Genomic DNA, 24457 nt, shown 5'->3' with positions numbered 1-24457 from the left:
CTTACAACAGTGGTAGCAGAAACTGTTCTGTGCTGTTTTATGATGCCTTGTGTCTGTATGTGTTTCAAAATAGGAAGACCCACTTTTCAGTATTCAAAAACCAAAGCACAGAGATTATGCTCACTTAAGTAACTGTGAAAGCTGTTTCTCACCCTGAAGAGGTTATAAAAGCCAATTAATGGAGATTATTCCAAACAAGAGTCCTAACTTCTGTTAGGCTTTCTTGAATAAGTAGCTTGATCATTGATGGTAATTAATGCAGGTAGACCCAGTGATCAAGAAGTCTTAAAAGCATCAATGCTCTTAGCTGTAACATGACTTGGAATATGCATTGGCATCTAGGATGGAAAATTTGAAATTTTCAAAGGAAGTATTATTAGCAGCTGCTGAGAGCTGACAAAAGCAATGATAATGAAACACAGAAGCTGTACCAACACTACTACCCACCAGCATCCCAGACTAAATGTACGGTGTTAAAGGATTTCCCATTCAGTGCTGATGACACTGAACCTGTCTGCACAGCACTGCCCTTCCAGGAGATTCTTCTCATCAACATCACATGTTTTTTTTTTTTTGTTTTTTTTTACGTTGCTTTCCAGCAAGCAAATTAGTCTCCATCCAAAGGAGTTGCCTCAAAGAAATATTCCCAGAGCATCCCAGGTGAGGAACCTGGATCACTGGTTGGCAGTGAGCAAACTGACAGCCTGCAGTAGTGTCCTCAAATATCCCTCTTCAACTTCACTGCTCCTATTTGAATTCACTCTCTCAAACTGAAGTGCCAGTAGGTCCTGTTGGCGTTCTTCAAAAAAGAGATCTCTGTCTTTGTCCTTAGCAATAGTTAGGCTGCATTTACCATTCAGGAATTGGTGTAAACCCATGTAAAGAGGTGTCTGATGTCCACACCAGAGGCACTTTCATCACTCTTTGATTAGCCAGTTGTGTTACTTTGGTGTTGACATTCATGTCCCTTACGATTTATGATGCTGGCTTTCAATACAAACTGAAAGCTTAGACCTTGGAGATCACATCATGCATAAGAATTGCTCCCTCCTTCCTAGCAAACTAATGTAGCAGTTTCTCTGCCTTGGTTGTGACACTGTTTCATAAAAGTGCCCTTCTAGGTGTGGCTTTTTCACAAGAAGGAGCTAATACAGTCTTGTATCTTGGGAAGAATCAAGATCCATCAAAAGGACGTTTAGGAGTCGGGCTTTTATTTAGGAGTCCACCTCCAATCAAATTACTATCCTCTTGCTTCAGCAGATGGGAGGAATTAGGAATTCAGAGTCTAGTAGTTTTTTGTTTGTATGTTTTCTTGCTTCTATGTGATTCTTTTAACACAATCTACTTGTATATGGTTCCAAGTGGAACTGTGAACATCGGGAGGGGAGTCACAGTCAAAAGGCATCTGGAGAGTAGGCAAAGAGCCTCACAACCTGTGTGGCTCCCAGATTTGGTGTCTTCAGTCACAGATACCTGAGATGCCACAAAGTCAAGAGGTTTTGTGGGCATAGGCACTAAGGGATGGGCTCCCTTCTGCTGTCACCCTTTGAGTGTGAATCCAACAGAGTGAGTAGGACTATCCTGCAGGCTAGGGCTAGGTTACTCTGACAGACAGGTGCTGGCTATCCTCTGCTTACCTCATTAACTTCCTTCCTGCATCCTTTTGCCTTCTTCTCTGTACTGCTGCACTTCTCATGAGCTTGTGATGATAAGGCAGTTTCTTATTTAAAGACACTGAGATAAGTTCTTGTTTGTTCCAGAAATATTTTTAAATCAAAATTTTATTGTTTAAAAATAAACCCTTTCTTTTTAAGCAATAAAATTTATTTTAAACAATAAAGTGGTAAGGATTCCTCATTTAATAAGTCTGGTTTTGTAGTTCTGTCCAGCATACATGGTGAACTGTTAGCTGTAGCTTCTTCAGACATTAAGACAAGAGATCCCAGATTTGACCTATACAGGATTGGTTTTGCACAGTATCAAAATAACTGAGCTTTAACCATATGGTCAAATTTTACTGGAATATTGCTGTACTGTAACTGGCTTTCTCACTTTGATAGTTGAAATGGAGAAGATCTAGAGTCCTCCCTAAATAAGCAAGCTGATAAACCAGTTCAGTAATCAGCTTCCTAAACACAGGTTCCTCCGGTGTTAAAGTTAGCTATAAAATATTTTAGATTACACTTTGAATGGACACTTGAGATAACTTATTTCCACCAAAACAAAGCCACCTCTCCACTTACCTTAAAAACCAACTTATTCACAACCAAAGGAGCTGGAAAGATTACAGATAGTGATTGCTTTAAGCAGGATGAACACTGCAAGGAAACCAATTCTAACACTGACTTCTGCTTGTATGACTCCCAAGTAATAGATGATTTACACTACAAAGTTTGGCCTTCCATTGCTGATTTTTCCCTGAATAAATAGCTCTGACAGCAAATCTTCCTTATAGTACTGCCATATTTCTATTGGTAGCTTGCCATTACCACTGATGAAAATGTCAAATGGTCTCCCTTAGCTAATTAATCATGTCATTAGCTAAACTGGTTCTCAAGGACAGAGCCGACCACAGAGAAAGTCCATCAAATCAAGCAGTGTTTGCCTTGACAAGGGGGCTGGAGAGAAGCTGGTGTAAAGGTCACAATTTCTTCTCAGTGTTTGTTTCTAAGCAACCCAGCCAGTCAGTCTGTGGTTACAGCACACTGGGTTGAGTTGTTTTGCTTTCTTGTCCCTGCAAGTAAGACACTGAAGGTGACAGGCCCTCAGGGAATGAGCCACCATGTTCCACATCAGCTGGCTGAAGAAGCTCCTGCTTTATGGGCTTTATGGCCTGAAAGCACACCCACAGGAGAATCCAGCAGTGAAAGAGCTGTTTGGAGTCAGAGACTCCAAGATAGCTCTTGCATAGCATAAAAAACATAAATGTAATTTAAAAAGCCCCAACAACTGCCCAAGTTTGTGTGTGTGAGAAAGAGTGGGTATCTTGACAGTGACAAGAATGGGTCACCCCTTGGTTCTGTGCACTGGTAACAGTGAAGCAAAGGACAGCCTGTCCAACTTAGAGCAAGTTAACAGGTTAAGGAATAGCTGAATGGCCCAGTTGGGAATATGTGAATACTAAGATGGTATTCACAGTAGTGACCAATATAAATTACATATCAGAAACCATCAAAGGCTGATGCAGGAAGCTTGCAGAGATGACATACCAGCAACAAAACAAACTCTGATGACTCTGAGTGATCTGATGGCGATTTACACAGAATTCTCTTTGTGGCTTTCTGACTGTTCTGCACTGGTTATAAAGGCTTTCTCACTCAGGGTGAGAAGCAAGAAGCCTGGTGCTGCTGAGGGACAGGAGTGCTGAAGGTGCACTCCCTAGCTACAGGATAGCTGACAGAATATAAAACCATACCAGAAAAACTAGATAGATTTTGCAAGGATTCTCTGTAGGTGAGTTCAGATGATCACATTACTGGGACCATTCTTCATGGGCAACATCAGGGCATCTGTCTGACATGACTGTCAGTAAAGGAGACAGAATAAATTCACTAAAATGACAGTAACACATTTCCAGGAGAAAGAGCTTTGGTGTCCAAGGATAAAACACATTATTTTTAATTTGTGATGTACAATTTTTCTCATGAAACATGATATTAGGTAATTGGAAGTAGCTAATTTGATGCCAGTTTCTAGAGTTTCAGGAGAGAGCTAGAGAACATATGGACCAAGAAACCTTCTATCTTCACTGGCCAAGTTGGCAAGAACTGTAATGCAGACCCAAGAGATGAACACATTAGGAAGGAATCAACAAAGTTTTAGTAAACAGACATAATTCTTCACAAATTCATTAGTTCTTTGAAGTATTCAACAACCCTGAGGACACAGGCAATCCATCTTATATAGTTTACTTTAAATTCAGTAGAGATTTTAGCACATGCCTTTCAAAGGCTCTTAGAGGATATAATCTGAGGGGATAAACAGGAAGGTCCTTGAATGGATAAGCAGTTAAAGATAGAACAAACAAGGCTATGCAGAAATGATTGGGGTTTACAGTGGAAAAGATTATGAATGCTTAGTTTAAACAGTTCAATATATTTCTAAATGACATAGGAAAAGTAGACTACTTGGCAGATTACATTTTGTGATGCTGCCAAGGATACTAAAGACCAAGACCAAAGAATTGCAGAAGGACTCCATTCCAGGGAAAAAAACCCAGCAGGTAAAATTCAGTTCTGATAGATGGAAAATGAGGCACAAGGAGAAAACCCAGTCCTAACAGTGTTTATAGTGATGGGCTCTGAGCTTATTAATACCATTCACAAATGATATTTATATACTAGGCTAAAGAATATCTGGCCCAATGCTAAGCAGCAGTCAAAAAAAATGTTGATTGCACAGAATTATTTAAGGAAGGAACAAAAGGCAATGCATTATTCCACTATATGCCCCTGTGATGTCCCAGTATCTCAACAGGTACTTTAAGTTACACTGTACCTATTTCATAAAGGCCACAGTGAAATTAGTAAACAAGCAGACAGCAACAAGGATAGTTGAAAATATGGACAAGCTTTCATATATGGAATTATTAAATAGCTTAGAATGGTTTTGGCCAGAAAAGAGAAGGCTGAGGACAGAATATGACATATCTATAAAACTATAGTGGCATGGAGATAGTGAATAGGTTTTGAATACAGTATGATAATTAGAAGGCAGAAGTAGCAGGAGAAAAACAAATAAATGCATTTCCTCTGACAGTGTATAGTTAAACTGCCACAGTTAAGGTAGGATTTTGTGGAAGGTATGATTTTATATGAGAGTTGGAAAAGTGACTGGGAGAAATAATTGAAGGAGAACAAAACCTACTGAAGGCTATGTACCTATAAATACTGAAGGCTATTAAATATAAAGTTTGGGAGTCCACAAACCCCAATGTAGTGAAGTCTTGAAAGAACTCATGGTAGGTAGCACCATACACTCATCATTTATACTTTTGGCCAGCACCCCTTCCAGGCAGGTAGGGGAGGGTATGGTACTAAGTTGTGCCCCCACCTCTGCTCCTGCGCACTGAGGAAGAGGCCAGGAATGCTTACACAAGCTGGTCACAAAAAACCCTTACTGTTGCAGCACAATGAAGACTGAAATCCTCTGTTATATAGAGAGCAGACTTTGCTAATACAGAACCCCAGTGAGGGCCAGGGTGTCATGCAGCAGTCACCTTAGGTATCTGTCCTGCATGCAGATCTTATTTTCTTCTGTGATGCCAATGGCTGTTGGGATCTAAAGACATATACTAGGAGAGAGACAAGTTTTTCACTTTGTGCAACCATTCTTGGAATATCACATTCATGGTTTTAAAGAAGGATGTTAATTAAAATGGAAAGTTTAATTGCACATGCAGAGCACTGCAAAGTGATTTGGGATGTTGTGTGTTTCACAGCTCTGTGTCAGAAATGTTCTGGGGAACATTATGAAGTGTCTCAACTCCCTCTGGCACTGACCCACAGGCCACCCATGTGTGTAGTCACAGCTGCATCAGTGACAATACAGGCAGGAAAAGCCAGTGGCTGTACAGCCTGAGGACAGTAACTGCACTAACTGGGCATGCCTATGTCCCTCAGCTTGTTTCAGTGAGCCCATTCACTGTGTCCACTAATGGATAAGTTGCACAAACTCAGTCTACTCCTATTGGTGTGCTGCTTTGGATAGCCACCCCTCCTCTTGGTAATTCCTGGCTTTGGAATTACATCAGGGACAATAATGATAATTTTGAGAAAGGTTGTTAACTACCCTCAAGTACAAAAATACTTTTTGAAAACATTAGCAGTCAAACTGCTCGAATAATGGTTTTCAATAAGAGTTTTTATAGTTCAGCTGGTCTCCTTGGGGGTTAAATTTCCAGCTGCATAAATGTGAAAGTTAGTTGTCCTGCTTTTATGATCTGTATGGATAAGAGGGAAACACTATTTCTCTTGGTAATACAAAGTTAATATTGCTAAATACTGACTTGTCATTAGAACTGACTACTCATTTCCAATAAACCAAGATGAGATAAAGCAGACACAGGAAGAGGAATGTAATGAATAGCCTCAAATATGCAATTTGAGCTTGGGGGACTTGGCTGACTGGTATGGTTTTATATGAAAACAGACCTTAGTCTAAGAATATCAGGGTGAGTTCAGAGAGCTGGAACTGAAACCACAGTACCTTTTCTGCTGAGCTCGACTATGCTCAAATCGCAGAGGTCACATCAAATGACATGAGCTGAAAAAGCTAAATAATCAGATTAAATGGCTGATTTGTTACAATTCTGTCCTTCATTTCTTCATAGGAAGGACCTGCTCATCTTAAAGGCAGTGCAATGGATTTACATATTAAGTGGCTTAATCAAGAATATATGAAAACTCAAAGGAACTGGGAAGAAGTGGATAAGAGAATGAATGTGACAATGGAAATACGGAGAAAGATGATCAGTGATAAGGCACCTTTGAAAGATATTCTTAGACTATTTCCTTTCTTAAGATGCCCTTATCAGGTAACAGCTATTTTTAATAATGACATTGAATTCTGTGTTATAGATGTGATACATCTGTAGGCATGTATTTCACAGGATATTTCCACTGAAGTATCCATCAACAATGTTTTCTTTAATCTAACTCATATTTTTGCAGCTAATCACATTTTGAAAGGTTCATCAGTTCAGTTCTGAGTTAAAGGTGCACACATACCACCAGTGTCACTGTTTGGTGTTGCTTGATATATTCCTTCCCTGCTTTGAAAAAAAAATTAAATCAAACTCTCAAGTTTATAATCTTATTTAACTAAACCAGTTTTATCCTGTCTTCAAAGTGCATGCATTGTTTACAGTTTTGGTTTTGAGGTTTGCAATACCAAATACTTGTTTTTCTTTCAGCTTTTTAGGGAGTTCCAGCTTCTCACACACATGGACATTCACAAGAAAACAGTCGAGATATTGGAGATTTATTCAGAAAACATACTGTCCTTGTATGCAGTGAGGAATAATCCAATTAACGTTATGCTGCAAGAAAATCTGAAGCAGCACACAGAGGAAGATGTTCTGAAATGTCAGTACAAATCTCCTATGCTCTGAATATCAGAGTTTTGTTGTAGCCAATCTTCTTACTTATGTAACTAAACTAGTTTCAATTGTACTGCAAACACATTTTAAAAATGTTATGGTTTCTTTGAAAATATATAGAGATGGTGAAGCATTGAGAATAAAAGCTACTAAATTAGTAGGAAAATTAAGTCAGTCAATTATTGAAACTTTTTTTCACTGAATAAAAGACTGCAGGTTTGATAAAGAAAGTAATTACCTTAAAATAAGTATTGCTAGATGAGCAGAAGTATGTATTTCTAGATACATGAGAGCTTATTATTATCTAAAAATACCCACTGAAAACTAATTTTCTGCTTTGGAAATAGCCCCATAAAGAAGGACACAATTTCCTTTAAAAAGCAGGTTTCTATGGTTATAATCTTTATCCCAGTAAAATTAAAGAAGTAGTTCCCACTAACCATTTCAGGCACGTCATCTCTGCGGAGACACACTGCAGGAAAAAGGGCACAGATTGGTACCTTTGGTGAGCTCCATGGCCCTTGGCCTGTTTGGCTCCCTGGCTGAGGGGGAGCAAACACTCAGCTTCTTTCAGTCTGAGAAGTCTGGGCACTGTGGTGCTGCAGGGACAAAACTTTTCAAGCAGTCACTGAGAATTGCCATTCTTCCTCAGCTGCTGCTGCCTGTGCCCAAGCTCAGCTCTCTGAGCTTGACTCACTCACTCTCTATCAAACAGGCAATGTCAGGATGTCAATCCCAGGCCACACAATACAAACACATGTGTGTCCTATAGCAGTTTCACTCCATTTATTGCCAGGTCATCTTTGAAAGAAGCAAGCAGCGTAGGTTAAAATTCGGGGCATTTCCTTCTCTAAAATTTAAAACAAAACTACTCATGATAGAATAAAATTCTTCAAGGAATAGTCTAATACAGAAAGCCTTTATGAACTTACTTTTCATAACTTTGGCCAAGGAAATCTATGGATATAGAAAGTAATTTCCCCTTTTCTTACAGACCATGTCCACAGAGATTTTGACTCATACCTTAGTAAAACCCCAAGGCCTTTACTTTTCTGTTTTTCTCTAACAAACAACTTGACTGGGCACATAGATATTAAATGCATGGCAAGGTAAGTTCATTGAAACACATGACACCAGAAGCCTGACTTGCAAAAAGATGTTTTAGTCAATAACAGCTGAGCCAGAGGGATAGCAGGTACCAGGTACCAGGAGGTTCTGTGGCACCAGCTGGTACCACAGCCTTCAAAGCAGAGTCCTGGCAACAGGATTCCCTGGATATTCCATTTACAGGGGAGAGAGGAATCTGGGGAAGGGCAGTGGGGGCAGGAGCACTTCTCAGCTCACAAACTCAGCTAAAAGCAAGCCAAAGGCCAACTCACTTATTTTGAGGAAAACTGAATTGTAATACTGACACTAATGTCCTTTACCAGCTGAGTTGCCCAAATATTGACTGTGGTACAAACTATTCTTTGAAGTGGACTGAGCAACAGTTCCACAACTGAGCTGTTAACTATTACATTGGCTGCAATCTCTTTTTCCAGGATGATACTGCAGTGCCAGAAAGTTTTCCTTTGTAATTTAGATCCTTGCCTTTGACAGATATGAAAATGACTGCTGCGTGTTTACTCCTGCCAGAGGTCTTTGGAGATGATTCCAGTCTGTTTGCAGCAGTGAATGATGAGGTAGGAGACAGAGCACCAGCAGCCTTGGTCTTTCTTCCTTTTATCACCTGCATATGCACATCACCTGGCCTTTTGGTGGCTCAGCTTAGTTCTGGGAAGATGTGACATTAGCCTGTTTTTTTGAGTAGAAATATGAATAGAAAAATGAACTAACTTCAAAACAGTGTTATCAGGCTCTTACTTCATTCTCTGACCTGTTCATCGTAGCAATGCTCTGGCATCATTTGAAATATCCTTTATTTAAATTTAGGTAAAGACAGTGACACCAGTGTTGGAAGTGAAAAATCCCTTCAACATGAATTCGTGTGAGTTTGCCCTGTACATAGAAGGGGAAGAGCTGGCCCAGCTCGATGACTGCACCATGGCTCTGGCATCCCTGCTGGCTGCATTTCAGGTGTTTGACATCCCATTCCCAAAGAGAATCCACAGGACACTGAACTTCCTGCAGTCCCTGGTCTTTGAGGTGAGGAGCCCAGCATCCCTACCCAGCCTGGTAAAGACAGGGCTGGAGGCACCCAAGCCTCCAGTATCTGATGGTGCACCCAGCACTCCTCTCAGGAGCAGCTGATATTTTGTCAATATAAATCCCTTTGTGCCATTCCTTCTGTGAACATATATGTATATTTAAAAGTAATGTTTAGTAATGCCCTCCTTTTTTTTATGGTACTGGCTACTTTAAACAATAAAATTAAAACTCATGCAATTTCATTCTTTTAAATGTAGATTTTAGAGCAGTCTAGACATAATAAAATTTTCTAGATTACTTCATGTGTTGTTATGTATTATTTTTCTATGTGGAGCACTTGAAAAACTCAGATATTTTCATTGTAAGAATTAAAAATAAATGTGAGCCAACATGAGCACTTTACTGCTTTAGATGGTAATAAGTAAATGTCTTGAAACGGCACAAATTAAACATTTACTTATTACCATTACTTCATAATATTATGATTGCTAAGAGCAAAATATAATAATTTTTGTGGTTTAAAATGATGGGCTTGATTTTTAATTTGCAGGATGATGACTTTACTGTTTTTTTTCTTACATGAAACATTCTGTTTTAACATTAATCCTGAATTTACTAAATAAGCATTCTAAGATGAGCTCTCAAAGTAGCAAGAATGACTTACCTGGGATGCTGCTATGTGCATTGGTAACCATGGCTTTGGTGCTGCAGAGGGAACACCTCATTTTTTTTTCCAAATTCAGCTTTCTCTACATGGTGACTCTGTCTGCCCACACAGAGTGGAAGCCCTCTCCTCTCTTCTTCCACAGCTTTCTCTTTTCCCCAAAACTCTAAACTCCTGTCTGAAAATCCTAGGGGATACTGTCTGGTAGTACAGGGCTTTGGTGCCATGGTGATAGGAACAGCAGCTGGGACCCATTGCATTAATTAGAAATAAAAACTGGCTTTTTATTAAAACACTGCTTTCTATTAAAGACCAATCTCCCACCAGTTCCAAAAATGACAGTGTAGGCAAAGCAGCACTTGTGGTCATGATGATTCTTTAAACACTCAAACACACAGCCTGGAAGACCACAGAAGCTTTGTAAAGCTTGGCTGTGCAGGGTGACTCCAAGGCACTAGTTAGACTGGGAGATCCTTCAGGATGAGAGGAGATGGCTGCATTTAATGGCCAAACTCTCTTGCTATAGGCTTAGGATTTTTCACATGGTTCCCATGGAATGCAGGCTACAACCTTTACCAGTGTGCTACCACCAACCCAACACAAAAACCAATGTTATCTGCCATTTCAGAGATTCAGCAGGTCTGATGAAGGGTTTTAGTTTCCAAGTGAATTTGTTGGCTGTAGTTTTCATAACAGATGTGGCTACACTCAGCTACCTCATCACATGGGATACAAAAGTAAGGATTATATATGTATGTGATAGCTGTGTCAATAAAAAATTGGGCACAAGTGAGGTTTATTCTACATCTTGTAAACAGTATTAATTCAAATCCATTTCTTAAACCACAATGCTTTGTAAATAGCTGTATATACAAATTCAGGGAGGTGTTAACATTCCCAAGTAAGCTCTACTGAGCTGCAAATCTCTTCCATGGTTATTACTGCAGGCTGTAGACCTGGCACACAGGACAGACACAGACAGTAAAGGAAAATAAACTATATGGAAGGAAAGAATGAAGGAAAACAGAAGAATGTGTTTTTTTTCTGATCTGCCTGTGCAACTTCAGCTGCTGCTGGTAACAAAGTCCAGGGCTATAAATGGCATTCTGATTGTAATGGCCAAGGGGATATGAGCTTTGGGAGTAAGGGTTAAGGGAGAGGGCACACAGCAACAGGTAGCTAAGTTTCTCTTTTAAAACTACTGGCCACACTGAGCTACAGGGAGGAATTACTCCACACCACACCCATCAGGAGCAGCTGGGTTCAGCTGAGACTCCTGGGCACACACAAAGGTAACAGAGACTCCAGTTCAGGTTTTATTTGTATTGTAGTACAATAAGAGTGCAATTTGAACGTACACATATTGAACAAAATGTAAAAATATTATTTATGCAATGCTATGGAAGGAAATTAACAGAGCAATGCAACTTACTTAATACTGACCCTGTTTCACCTCATATTATGGCAGGTACCAGTCACCTACACGATCTGGAAGGGACACAGAGAGTGAAAACTTAAGAACTCCAGCCAAAGAAAAGCCTAGCAAAGTCTGTGGGAAGATGTAAAATTCTCCCAGCTCTGTGCAATGGAAATGCTCTGTTTGTTCTCAGCTCTACAGCTGAGCAGCTGCTCACTGCAGCACTAAACAGAGGGCTGCCAAAAAACCTGATTCACCTCTTCTGTCTCTTTTTGCAAAGTAACGTTCTGGAGCCATCCTCAGTATACAGGTAGCTAGGCTTTCTCCCATATAAAGTGCATCTGGTTTACATTTTGTGTGTATAAATACCAAGTGCAACGACTTTCCCTGACAAATTATTATGATAATCCTCCAAGAAAGGAGGTTGTCTCACCTCAGTACCTGCTGGTGACATCTGCAGCCTGCTAATGACCTAGTGAATTGCATGTATTTTACACCTAGGATGTGCCCCTGCAATTTAAGTATCCTTTTCCCCTCCTCTGCCTTTCCCCCTATGCCTTATTCATTTAAAAATCAGAGTTTTCAGATAGAAAGCTGTGGGTAAAATAATTCTCCCACCACTGGGAAAACAAACCTCTGTTGAATATGAAACCAGGGTAGCAGTCCTAGCCTGAGTACAGTTTTTCTCCATTGTTGTGGTAACTATGCTGAAGACTGGGAAGTGCAGACATGATTGAATGTAATTTCTTTTCTGCTAATCTCCTTGCCTCAAAATACTCCTATTTTTCTCCATGATCTGAAGGATTCTGGCAGAATCCGTGTAAATGGCTGGGACTCTATTGTGCAGCATAAACAAAAAGTCTTCTATGAAGTCAAACTTTATTTCTCAGTTGCAGCCTTTTCTATACTGGTCTTTTGATAAAATACATTAAAGATGCTGGTGGCAAAACTCACGTAACATTTTTGTAATCGTGCAAAAGTAAAAACATTCAGTTATCAAAAAAGCATTATAATTTCAACCCCAACAAGGTTTGTTTTGTTACAAGCAAACAGACAGTTTTATTATCTGTAAAGTAATATGCTGTAGCATAAAGTGTCACATATGTAACATTAAGTGTTTCATTTTTAAACTATGGCACAAATACACATTAGCCATAACAGTCTCATCTGGCTACCTGTAGCCTAATTTTTGGCTGATCAATTTTTATTTTGATAAAATGAAGTAAAAGCTTCTGAAAAGTAAAATGGGTACATGAAGTACAATTCAAGAATCCTTAGAAAATATTAACGTTCCCTTATATAATACAGCATAAATAATTAATGAAGGTTTTCTTGATGTCCAGAGAGAGTTAGGGATCCTAACCATCCATGGAGAATTAGCGCCATTAGTTTGGTAGATAAGACCAGCTGACTCGGTTGTTACGGTTGTTACACGGTACCTTCTCAAAAGCTTGAACACTTCCCAGAAGGATTCAGATGTGTACTGGCTCCAGGAGAATATAAATAGTCCACCAGTGCTGAACTTAAGTTTCTTCCTTTCCAAGAGTCCTTACTCAACACTTCTAGTGAGTCTTTGTGCTTTGAATAAAACATGAGCTCCAGTGGAGAAAGCTGGTTCCTGCACATTTTCCATTATCTTCAAAGTTCATTGTGTGAGTTTTTCTCTGCAGCTTTGAACATCAGAATGGAATTAAAGATTTTTAGGGCTGGTCCCAGTTTAATGCTCATTATTTTGACTATGTCTGATTGGGTCATTAGCAGAAATGCTTCTCCATCAATTTGCTTTAAAAGAAAAACACACAGAGCTATTAATAGGTCTGACAGTGCATCAGTATAAACGTTTCAGAAAACATGAAAAGAAAAGTCCCAGCAAATTCAGACAAAGTTAAGGACTGGCTGAATACAAGCACTTTCAAATGCTTTCAGGAAAGCTTTGATTTCAACCTTAAGACAGATTAGCTAGTCCAAGAGAACAGGATGATCTTTTTCCTGCTTGAAAACAACTGTCTGGCTAATTTTTAGCTAAACAGATCTTATTTTCATACTGACAATGTAAAACCTACTGAAAAGCAAAGTGGGTAAATTAAATTAATTCAACTACACTGAAGCACAGCAATACTTTTATACATCTTAGCTATCCCTTCTATGCAAGCATCCATAGGGAAAGCTTCTGGATTTCACTCCCAGCTACAGAGCTGGAATCCCCTTCAGGCCACCACTTCTCTGCTCACTAAATAGCAAATTGAAATGAATTTGATCCCAGATGAAAACAGGGGCCAGGCTAATAAAACTGCCTTTGACACAAACGTAACAGAACTTTTCAAAACATAGAATATTTTTTCTTTGTATTGTTGATATTTTCCTAAACATTACAAATGAACATTCTCCTGTAAGCAAATCACTCTCTCAGCAGGAATGCTAAATCCCAACATGAAGAGCCCCCAGGGTCCTCCCTTCCAGGGGCTTCAATGGGGCCAACATTTCCTATGTAACCTTCAGATCACTTAGGTGTCCATAGGTAAACTTTCAGTAAACTGGATAGCTACACATAAAATGCAACTGTGGTTAAATCAGGAGCACTGTTTAGCTTTAAAGATACTAGTCTAAGATAAAAACAGTCTAAATTTCTGTAGGGCTAGGACACAAGTTTTCTGAATCAGACATGCTGCAAAGGACATCCCAGCACTCTTAAGTTAAGGAATGCTGCAGTCAGAACAGCAGCATGTAGTAACCCACAATTACTTTCTACTCATTTTGTACACAGAGCCAGACTTGGGCTCAGAACTTCAAGTGTGTGAACTTGGGGCTGCTCAAATAAAAAGCTGAAGCATCTTAAGCAGAGTGAGGGTTCATTTCCATAGCAGAAGTTTAAACCAGCATAGTCTACCTACTGATTGTCAGCCAGTCCATGCTCAATGCTCTCAGTAAGGGAGGTTTAATTTACTAGTCACAGACAAAGCCTGAGAGGGTGAATCCTAGAGAAGGGAAATATTTTTTTTTACACCTCTGAGAATGAAAGTGTTAAGGATTCAGCATCTCCATGGCACTTGCAGTTTGCTGACTTGATTAGCAATATGCCAACTTTTATTTCTAAATTCATTTATGAGATACCCTAAGTGACATAGGGGATGATCCAGGCTTGAATAGTAAAATGCTCAACATCTGAGCAAGTGCCAAATGCCCAGAGATGCAGCCTGTCAGTCCTTTGATATGCAGTTGCAATAGTCCTTACAGTCTACAGCACAGCCTGAAAACTTCTGTTGCAGGAGATAAGCAGGGCCATCTGTGTGCAATTTCCTCAGGAGGGGCCTTCTCAAGCATAAGTAACACAATTATTCTTCACTTGAAAGGCTGGCTGACTCTGCCCATTCAGGTCATCTGGACGGGATAAGCACCTGAAGTATTCACTCTGGCATCTGTGATCAAACTGCCTTCTTGAAACTAAGCATTAATAGGAATAACAAACTTCTGAGCAGAAAAATAATAAGTCAACCTCGTTTGTAAGGCCTAATGTATCTAAAAGCCCTATCCATTCCTAATGACAACTTTGGAAAAACAATCTTCCCAAATGACACAAATGCACACCAGGCATGCTCACAAAGTGAGTACATGCTCCTTTGAACCTCATCAGAACCTTCAGATCTTCTCACTTCCTGCTCAGTTAAATCACGTTCATAAACTGCCTGAATCAGGAGGAAGAGTATCAATAGCTAAATGTGACCAGACAAGATGCAAAGAGTTTTAAGAGATGGTTATCTTGAACCACTGTTCTGCTTTGTTTTACTCATTAACATCCTGGAGAACTAAAATAACATATTTGCTCAGAAATTTTGTCCAACCAAATCAAGAGAGTAAATCGAAAAGCTGGTAAGTCATTTCAATTGGCAGGAACAAAGTAGGAAAAACACCTGGCTGACATTTGGCTGGTTTTCTCTTTACTTTCTTCCTACTTCATGACCTAATCTTCCATACATTTGCATGTGACTTTAAACAAGTGGCATTGAAGTAGGTTGCCCAGGGAGGTGGAGAAGGAACCATCCCTGGAACAGTTTAAGAGTCATCTAGAGCTGGTGCTGGTTGATAAGGTTTAGAGGTTACAGGGATAGTGCTGAATTGGAGGGTTAGACCTAACATCTTAAAGATCTCTTCTAATCCTGATGATTCTATGATTCCATACACTTCATCCTACTGATTTATATGTATATCTACCAAGCTTTGTTGTCTCTGTCTTTTTGAAATAAAATTCACGCACCTCATCTTTAAACACCTTGCCATGTTCTTCACATCCCGGTAAACTTCGTATAAATTCAGAGACCTGCCACCAAAGCACACAACAAAAGATTTAGTAAGACTCATGTTTTCTCAAAATAGTCTTTAAGGCTGACAGTTAAAGTCTTTTAGCTATTGTTTTTACAGTCTCATATTAGGTGTTCCACCTTCTTCTGTAAGTGCATAGTCATGCTTCTTTTTTCTCTGATTAAATGAGATCCAACTGCCTCAGGTGCAGAGAACAGTCAGTACTTGTGAAAGTAATGCAATGACAAGATTCTGTCTGTCCAAGCACTGTTACATACCTGAACAGAGGCTCTAATCTTAAAATCAGGTGTTAATGATGTGACCATATCCATACAGTTCCTCTCTGCACTACATTCTCACTCTCCAAAGAGGTGTGCCACATCCAAACTATGCACAACTATGCAGGAATTGCTTCTTGCTTCATGCAGTCCCCTACCCATTCCTCCAGAATGTTTGTGTGGGGACTAGATGTTGGTAGTGGAGACCATGAGACTTGATATACTGGGTCATCTATTTAGTAGTTCTCTTTACAACACCAGTGAATATGCTTTTAGATATATATACACATATATATACACATGTATTCATCTGTATCAACACATATATGAATTAATATTTCTACTTCTGGGGCTGGATGGCAGTGAAATGAGCATTTTGGGGATCAACTACATTAGGTCTGGCTGAGTCTAATTCTCTGAGTACTCATGCATTATTCTTAATCTATGGAGATAATCTAAAGCTCTGAATCAACCTTCAAGGGCAGTGATAATAAGATATAAGACAAAGGGGGAACCTACCTCATCTGTACTCCACTTGGAAACTTTACTGGCTGGGATGCCAGCTACACTTGGAAGGAGCTTGCTCTGCTGTTCCCAGCGCAAGGGTAGGCCAGGGATTTGCAACTTAGAGGACACGATAACTGGTTGAGAGAGAAGCCTCTGTGTGTTGGGCTCTTCAATATCTTCAGCAACAGGAAGGAAGAAACAAGAATTAAATCCCTAAGTCGATGATGAGATCAGTCACAGTAAAAGCACATCCATTTCTATTCATGGGCCTCCCTCCTGTACAGTTTTGCTTGAATAGTAAAATGCCATGAATGACATATCAGAATTGGAAGTGCTATGACTGTTCTTCCACTAGTATGACTATCATTATATTGGCTCTCTATAAATATAACTATTCTTGCATGGAAGAAGTCTTTTTCAGCACAACACAATTTCATGCCATCAGAGCTGTTAGAATAACATACCATAGGTCAAATAATTTTAAATATTTTGGTACAATAAATCACACCCACATTAAATAGTAGCAACAGCAATACAAGATTTAACTTAATTTTGGGGTTGAGCTGTTAGAAAATCAAAAGCCACACTGCACTGCTACAAAACTCCAAGTGAATCAGTTATACAGTTCCAGCCCACACAACATTTATGGCTCATCCACAACAAAATGTTTTTAAATTCTTCTGAGGAAAAAACCACAAATGTCTGCAAATTGTCTGCTTCCACTTTAACTGAATGTCTTGTTTGGAAAATAACATTAAACTCCTCCGTGCTGCTTTTTATCTCACTCCTCCATAATGGAAGGAATGATCTCCCATCCCACTGCCCCCAAAGGTAATGTACTTGTGGGAGGGTGTCTTCAGACACATACTGCTGTTGTCTGGAGAAAAGCAGTAGTTGGAGATGTGGCCAGCAGGAAAGAGCAGAGTCATGTCTCAAATGATGTCAAACTGTGTATGACATCCCTGGTCATTTAGATCCATCAGCAGGGCAAAAGCAACATTCCTGCTATCTGAACTCAAGCCTGAGTGCTTCCCAACTGCCAACTAAAATTTTGGAAAACCTCTGAAATTCACTTCTTAATGAACAGCCAACAAAGTACACTCTTAATGCCTAATATTCCTTAATTACATGGTTCATGCAGTTACTCACAAATCCTTATGTTATTTTTGTTTGGACTGCTCATTTCTGTTGCAGTTCCATTCTACTTTCATTTTTGAGAAGCTGCTATTAACCACAAGTTCTCCCAATCCTCACTGTTCTAATTTTCACACATTTGTGTCCAACAACTAGGGCACAAATTCCCATTATGAATTTTTGCCAGCACAGTGGAGCTGGTCTATAATACACCTAACAAAGGATGTTATTACATTTGGTTGTGTTGTTCTACTCCTCTAGCCTAATCTTTTGTTACTTTCAAGATTTATCCTCATTTCATATTAATGCCTTCATTCTGAATTTGACTCTTAAGCCATTTAGTCAGCACTTTCAGCCCACTCATTAATTTTTTTAAAAATAGACACCTTAATATTTTACTACCATTATACTCTCATTCTCCAAAGAGAGCTCCCTAAATGTCTTTTTACACTGTTGTTTTACAAACACTCCTTAGGGCCTCTAATATTAATAAAAATCTCAGTGAGAAAGGAATAGGTAGCAACTATGCTGAATGCAAAGCATATTTTACTGAATAGTATCTTTCTAATTGTTCCCTTGAATCCCCTCCCCATCCTTATCCTCTGATCTTTTCCTCCTAGACAAGGTCTCTTAAGAGTTGAAAATGTAAGAGTTCAGCTATTTTTTCCTTTCATTCACAAAACATGGATTATATTGATGCTGCCAAATAATCAGCAGACTATAATACTGTGTGAAGAAACTACCACACAAATCACACCCCATATCCACACATTTAAACGTATGCATGCACACAATAGCACATAGGTACAGGCACAGTGAGCAGCATTCTCAGTCTGTGTAGTATCTGCCTCACAGGGAAGGCAAAGAGCACAAATGGAGCATGTCAAGTGCAAGCCAGTTTACTTGACTAGATGGAGAAAATTAAAAATAAAAGCCCCCAGCCCTGCAGCAGATATAACCACAACACCAAAAAAAAGCAAATTTAGATTTAGTGTGGGCAACCTTGTAACAGGAAGTCCACAACACACCACTTTGGCTAAAATCTATGTCTCTAACACCAAACAGTTAAAAGTTTTCCCTATCCTCATGCTCTGGAGTATTTCTCACTCTGCAAGCCCTGATTCCCATAGAGAGGCATTCTGTCTTTCTGGGCCATAGAAAATACGAGATATTTTCCAAGTTATGTCTCAGTTGGGACATTTAGGAGAAGAGTGTCTTGAGGTGCACCAGGGGTTAGCCAGTTTCAGCACAGAGCTACAAACAGCTTCTTCAACCAGGAAAGTGAAGAAACAAAACCTGCCTGCCAGCTCCACAAGACAGAAGCCAGATGCATGAAGTTCACACTTCTAAAACTAAACCATGTTCTTCTCTGCTTACATTTTGCTTCAGTATCAGCCTACATGCCTTTACATTGCTCTTCTTATTTATGCCACCTTGATATCCTTCCCTCCTCTATCTCATCTCTATCTTCTTAGTGAGTTACCACAGAGCAAAATATAAACTTGTATTTCAAAGAAGGTAAGTGGCAAATAGTTTCTAGGATTAATGAGAGACCATCAACACTGCACCATTAACATGCCTCCTGCATGAGCCTAGCTCTTAGCATATATCAGATTTTTAAGCACAAGATTTATGTCCATAAAAAAAGTTAGTATGAAGGGGCAGTGATTTCAGTGGAGCTCTTTAGCTCTGAATAATCTTTCTCCAAGCAAAGGGAAGACAGCAGTATGCATTTTATAAAGTTAACAGTAGGGAACTGGACAAGTGAGTATGGCAAAAGGAGGCTGAAGAATAACAAGGTAAGTGACATGCCAAAAAACCAGGGCAAGAAGAAGGTACCAACAGTGACAGTTCACAATTTCACAATTGTTTTATAATCTTGAGATTTCCATGATAGCAAGACTATGATAGCAAGAACTTAATGATCCATTTTCATCTTACAGCTTAAATGTGCCATCCTACTTAAACACGTAATAACACAACATTATATGTTTAAAAAGGACAACTTTTACAGACAATAATGTAAGAAAATGTCCCATTTTCCTAAATCTAACTATGCAAGAACCTAGTAAGCAGAGCTTGCTGGTGAAACTTTATCCAAACAGTCATCTCTATCAAACTCAAAATGCTGCATAAAATCAGGCCAGTTTTCTTAGAATTAAAAGATGAATTCCACACAATTTAAATTTTGAATTGTTTGTTTGTGTGAAATAATGCAAAGGTTAGCATCAAAACTACGTTTCCTTCCTGCTGAATCAAAATAGTTAAAATTACTAAAAAGTCTCTTCTATTTGCTTTAGAGACTTGCTTCTTTTAATGCTTCATTTTCTCTAGAATTCTGAACTACACCATGTTTCAAAATACTAACACAGCTTTTTCACAGCTCCTACAATAAATGGAATTTCTCAAATTTTACACACCCACCAAAGTGATTCAGATCTATGTGAAAACTACTGGTAGATAAATTATGCCTTAAGATATAAACATGCATTAAAGGTTAATAATTAAAAATAAACCACTACCTAAATTTTATCTTTATGCAAGCTCTACTAGTTACAAAGAATTTCCTGGGTTTTATAGAGATGAGCTCACTTAAAAGATAAGACACGTAACTCAAAGTAACAGAGTTACTCAAGTCCTATGAATTTTGATGAAAGCCTTACAAACTGTCATTGCACTAAAAACTGCTGAAGAACATAATCTAAAAATACAAGGAATTAAGATTAGGAAATTATGACACTTAACTGGCATTGAGCTTGTATCAGTTAATAAAATTATTGCAGTGAAAGCTGCACTGAAACAATGCACTGACTCAGTCTAATAACAAGCCTGATGTACTAAGTTTCACATGTGAAAAAAAATCAGCAAATGTAAGACTCTGATGTTCTAGATTTGTGCTTGTTCTTTCTAACACTGAGGATAAAAATTATTCATAAACAGCTGCATCTATCTATCCAACTGGATCTATGAACAGCCAGGAGTTTTGCTACAGCAGTACATACAGCCACACAGAACCACTGAACAGAAGTGCACATTGGAAGAAATCTTTGGAGACCATATGAGACCCTTCCTGTCTTACCAATGAGGAGCCACAATCCAGCCATTACCCTCAACAAGACTGAGGCAAGGTTAAGTAAGTTACCTTAATTTTGCATTGTATGTTTTATATATATTTTTTTTATATATTTTATTTTATATATATTTTATTTTATTTTTATATCTATTATATATTTTGCATTATAAAGTATGTAAACACTTTAATTTTCAAGACACTTTTAAGGCTATAAGTGAATGTTATACCTTTACAATTCAGACTGATTTAATAAACTATTTTTAAAAGTCAGTAGGAAAGCATCATTGAAAGGAGAGTTTTTTATATTACTATTCATTTTGCACTCATCCTGACAACTGTGATAAAGTTCTTGGAAAAGCCTTTGATGATTACAAGATAATCTCCTGAACAGGTAGGGGAAAGGGCCACTGAATTTTGCCCTTTAGGGAATATCCCTCTGGAAGTTCCTTCCAAATTTGTCCCAAACCAGGACACAGTGCTAAAATTGTTGCTGTCAAGAAATTTTTGGACACAGTGAACGTGGAAAATAAGCTGTAATACAGTTTCATGAGAATTTCAAGGCACATCACACTTCTTCACTTCTGAAAATCTTAATTTGAAATAAATTAAGTGCTTCCAGTTTACCTTTGATTTCATTTGAAATGAGCAACTTATTTTCTGTCTCCTCCTCTTCACACTCTCTGTGCTTTAGGGCGTCCTTTGTTTGTAGCATTCCACTGAGGAAAATAAGATGTTCAATTTTTATTAATACATCATAAAAATCACTAAGCATGATGACATCTCTTGCTACCAATACTATTAACACACCAGGATTCCCACACATGCTGCATCATTATAAAATAGAGAAACAGAGAGGAACTTATTTCCAATTTACATAGAATGGCAAGACACTGACATGAATTTTGCAAAGAAGGCACAAGAATAGTGTAAACTAAGATTAGGTAAACCACACCAACACACTTGAGTTAATAACTGAAACTGAAAAATACATAAATTGAGGCAGATGTGTCCACCTCAAAAGATGGGCAGAGTGAAACCTACATATATAGTTGCATGTCCTACAAAGCCTGGCTGGTAATGCAGGCTGTATTCAGGAGTAACTGAAATAAAATCTACTCCTTTTCCTCTGCCCAACATCCATCTCTATCCAGCATCAACTCCTTGTCAGTACAGTCACTGACAACCTGTTGTGCAGCTGCTAATGATCCCACCAAAAATGTCTGTATTCCTCTGCATCTTCTTTTGCACTACTTCTTACCCAGCTGCTCCCTCAGCTTTGCCAGCCCAAAAATTTGCAGAGAGGGAATGTCTTCCCCCTACCGAGAAAAACTGCGCAAGAGATGTGGAAATAAGAGAATTTCTCAAAGTGGGAGTGAATACATTTCCATCTTAAAGTCAGCCCCTGGGAATTTCCTTTTCAAACTCTGCCTTCAGAAGGTATTTCCAGATGTATTTCCTGGTTTCTTACAGATGTGAAGTGATATCTATTTGCTGACATTGTGTCTACTTCTGCTTTTTGAGAATTTCAGAACTCTTTGGCCAATTCTTACTAAACCATCACAGATACAGAGCACTCAGGGATACCAAGTATATAATAAGCATTTTCTAAAAATAGGCACCAGACAGAATGATTCTTAGAGTCAGGACTACAAGAAATCCCACTACTAAATGAACCGATGCTACCTACCAGAGGAGGAGTCAAGAACACCTTAACAAATATCAAAATCACAGATAAAAAGCCAATGCACACCTAACACCTTGCTAGGCATCAAGATCAGCTAACCTCAAAATGTAAATCCATAGAAGAAACAAACCTGTTTAATTCCACTGTTTACATTTATACTGTTAAATATCATTTTTATATTATATACAAGAAAACATCAGTGACTAAATCAAGTAGGAGCTTCAGGTTCACTGATTTCAACAGATATATAATTATCACACTACTGATGGTGCAAAATGAACACTGCAGATGAGGAAATCCAGCCTTTTTAGTATGACAGGACACAAATAATAATGGTATGACAACCAGTACCAGTGGAATGCACACAGCAGACATGACTTCTTGTGCCACAAAGAACTTCTCTACAGTATCTTCCTCAGAAAAATTTATTCACTTAAAAATTATTTTCCAAACTCCACAAACAGAAAACTTTTTAAAATAACATGATAAAGTAACTAGTACAATTAATTCCAAAGGCAAAGGAAATGACAGCTGTAATTCAACATAAGGGAGATCACCGAATCATCAATTTGTGAGGAAACAAATACCTCCCTATTTTCCTGAGGGCAATTTTCATAGCAACATACCTACAAAAATTTTACCTCATTAGTTAAATATGACCACATCATGAATTGAAGGTTTTGGATAAGAAGCTGGAAGACAAATTGAATTTTTTTTTAAGAGCCAGTATAATTTGATTCTCAAGCCTGAGTGTTCAGCTTCCTTCACTGTAAAGGTTTCCAGAATGGAATTTTTATTACAGTGAAATTCTTTTGCTACTCTGAAGATACTTTGAAATTGAATATGCTGTAGGCATGCAATTTTTATCATGACTTTTAATCTCAGGAACATTCCAGAGGGACACACTGCAGTATTTATGTACATAATTATATTTTTGCAAACCAAAATTTTCTAGTATACTTGTTTGATGCATAGAGAGCCAAAAAAAAAAAAAAAAATAGAGAGAGAGAGAAAAGAAAAGAAGTGGGACCAGAGATTAACTGAGGACCACTTAGATTTAACACAACAAAATAAAACTCATGTTTGGGATCATTCACGGCTGGTTTCTCAATGAAGGACTTACATGAAACAAAGGATTACCTTTGAATACAAAAGTATACACAATTGAACTGAAGTCAAACATAATTAAATCCACACTATGAGCTCAGCAACTAAAGAGCGCACAAGTGTGTGTATCTATATCTTCAATTATGCATGTGTACTTTGAATACACATCTAAAAAGATCCACTGGGTATTGCAATAAGCAGACGCTCAATATTTTATAAGCCCAGCAGTTCATATATACCTAATGTTGTGAACATTATTTTTCCTGCCTTTTTCAATGGGTGATTATTCAACTGAAAGTCCTCTATGACTCTGCTGGTTACATAATGAATGAGGAAAACTAGATGATAAAATGCAGCCAGTTATCAGTGCATTCAAACAGTTGAAATACAAGCTGCAAAGTCTCTGGGTCATTCAAAGCTGGCACAAGAATCATTCTCTTAACAAAACTGACTCAGTGAACAGACAGCACAAGTAACTGTTATCTTAAGTCTTCTAAAGGTAATAATCTAAAAAAACAAAAAGACAAAAATTTTTTCTTCAATTAATTTTAAGAGGTAGTCTGTAAAGCCAAAGTAAATTGAAAAAAAAAAAAAAAAAAGTAAATTTACTGTTAATAGGTTTAACATGATGAATTATAGCTATTTTTTTAACATAGGTTATTTCAAAATTACACTTAAAGCCATCTTTTTTTGCTGTTTAAATTCACTAGAGTATGACTGCGAATGCTGTTCATTATCCTGGGTTGGAAGGAACCCAAAAAAAATCATCAAAGTCCAATTCTTAACAAAACAGTTCAGTTTCAATCATCAGCTTTAGTGTGGGCTACTTACCATATAATACTAACTCTCCTGTCTCTGCTAACACAGTTCATATATTATGAACACAAAATAATGTAGCTCATGTAAATTTATAATAAATGACATATTTTATTCCAGGGTGTTATCTATTTCCATTTGAAAATAGCCAATAAAATGTAACTAATTAAAAATATAGAGAATCCTATTGCCTCACATATCCCCTTGAAAACACTGAATTGTATATTTTTAGCT

General features: G+C 38.2%; 2 protein-coding genes across 9 annotated transcripts in view; one reads left to right on the top strand and one right to left on the bottom strand.

Moving 5' to 3' along the window:
• SAMD3 (sterile alpha motif domain containing 3) overlaps positions 1-9490 on the top strand; it is a 32180-nt gene extending 22690 nt beyond the window's left edge. For 2 of the 3 annotated variants that reach the window (XM_056487983.1, XM_056487981.1), the window contains 4 exons: positions 6332-6535; positions 6914-7085; positions 8699-8781; positions 9032-9490. In XM_056487983.1, the coding sequence (XP_056343958.1) occupies positions 6332-6535; positions 6914-7085; positions 8699-8781; positions 9032-9349 (777 nt within the window). In that variant the 3' untranslated portion in view covers positions 9350-9490. Of the gene's footprint in view, positions 1-5507; positions 5586-6331; positions 6536-6913; positions 7086-8698; positions 8782-9031 lie in introns of all 3 variants that reach the window. The other variant, XM_056487982.1, reaches the window with a different exon arrangement.
• A 1724-nt stretch (positions 9491-11214) lies between these two features.
• L3MBTL3 (L3MBTL histone methyl-lysine binding protein 3) overlaps positions 11215-24457 on the bottom strand; it is a 77276-nt gene continuing 64033 nt past the window's right edge. For all 6 annotated transcript variants that reach the window (XM_056487864.1, XM_056487865.1, XM_056487868.1 and 3 more), the window contains exons 19-22: positions 21241-21332; positions 16422-16585; positions 15581-15643; positions 11215-13110 (exon numbers count right to left, since the gene is read on the bottom strand). In XM_056487864.1, coding sequence (XP_056343839.1) covers positions 12967-13110; positions 15581-15643; positions 16422-16585; positions 21241-21332 — 463 coding nt within the window. In that variant the 3' untranslated portion in view covers positions 11215-12966. The remainder of the gene's footprint in view (positions 13111-15580; positions 15644-16421; positions 16586-21240; positions 21333-24457) is intronic.

The sequence above is a fragment of the Oenanthe melanoleuca genome, chromosome 3 (assembly GCF_029582105.1).
Source record: "Oenanthe melanoleuca isolate GR-GAL-2019-014 chromosome 3, OMel1.0, whole genome shotgun sequence".
Taxonomy (NCBI): domain Eukaryota; kingdom Metazoa; phylum Chordata; class Aves; order Passeriformes; family Muscicapidae; genus Oenanthe; species Oenanthe melanoleuca.
Note: the sequence above shows the minus strand (reverse complement) of the source record. Positions and strands in the feature narration are given on the sequence as shown.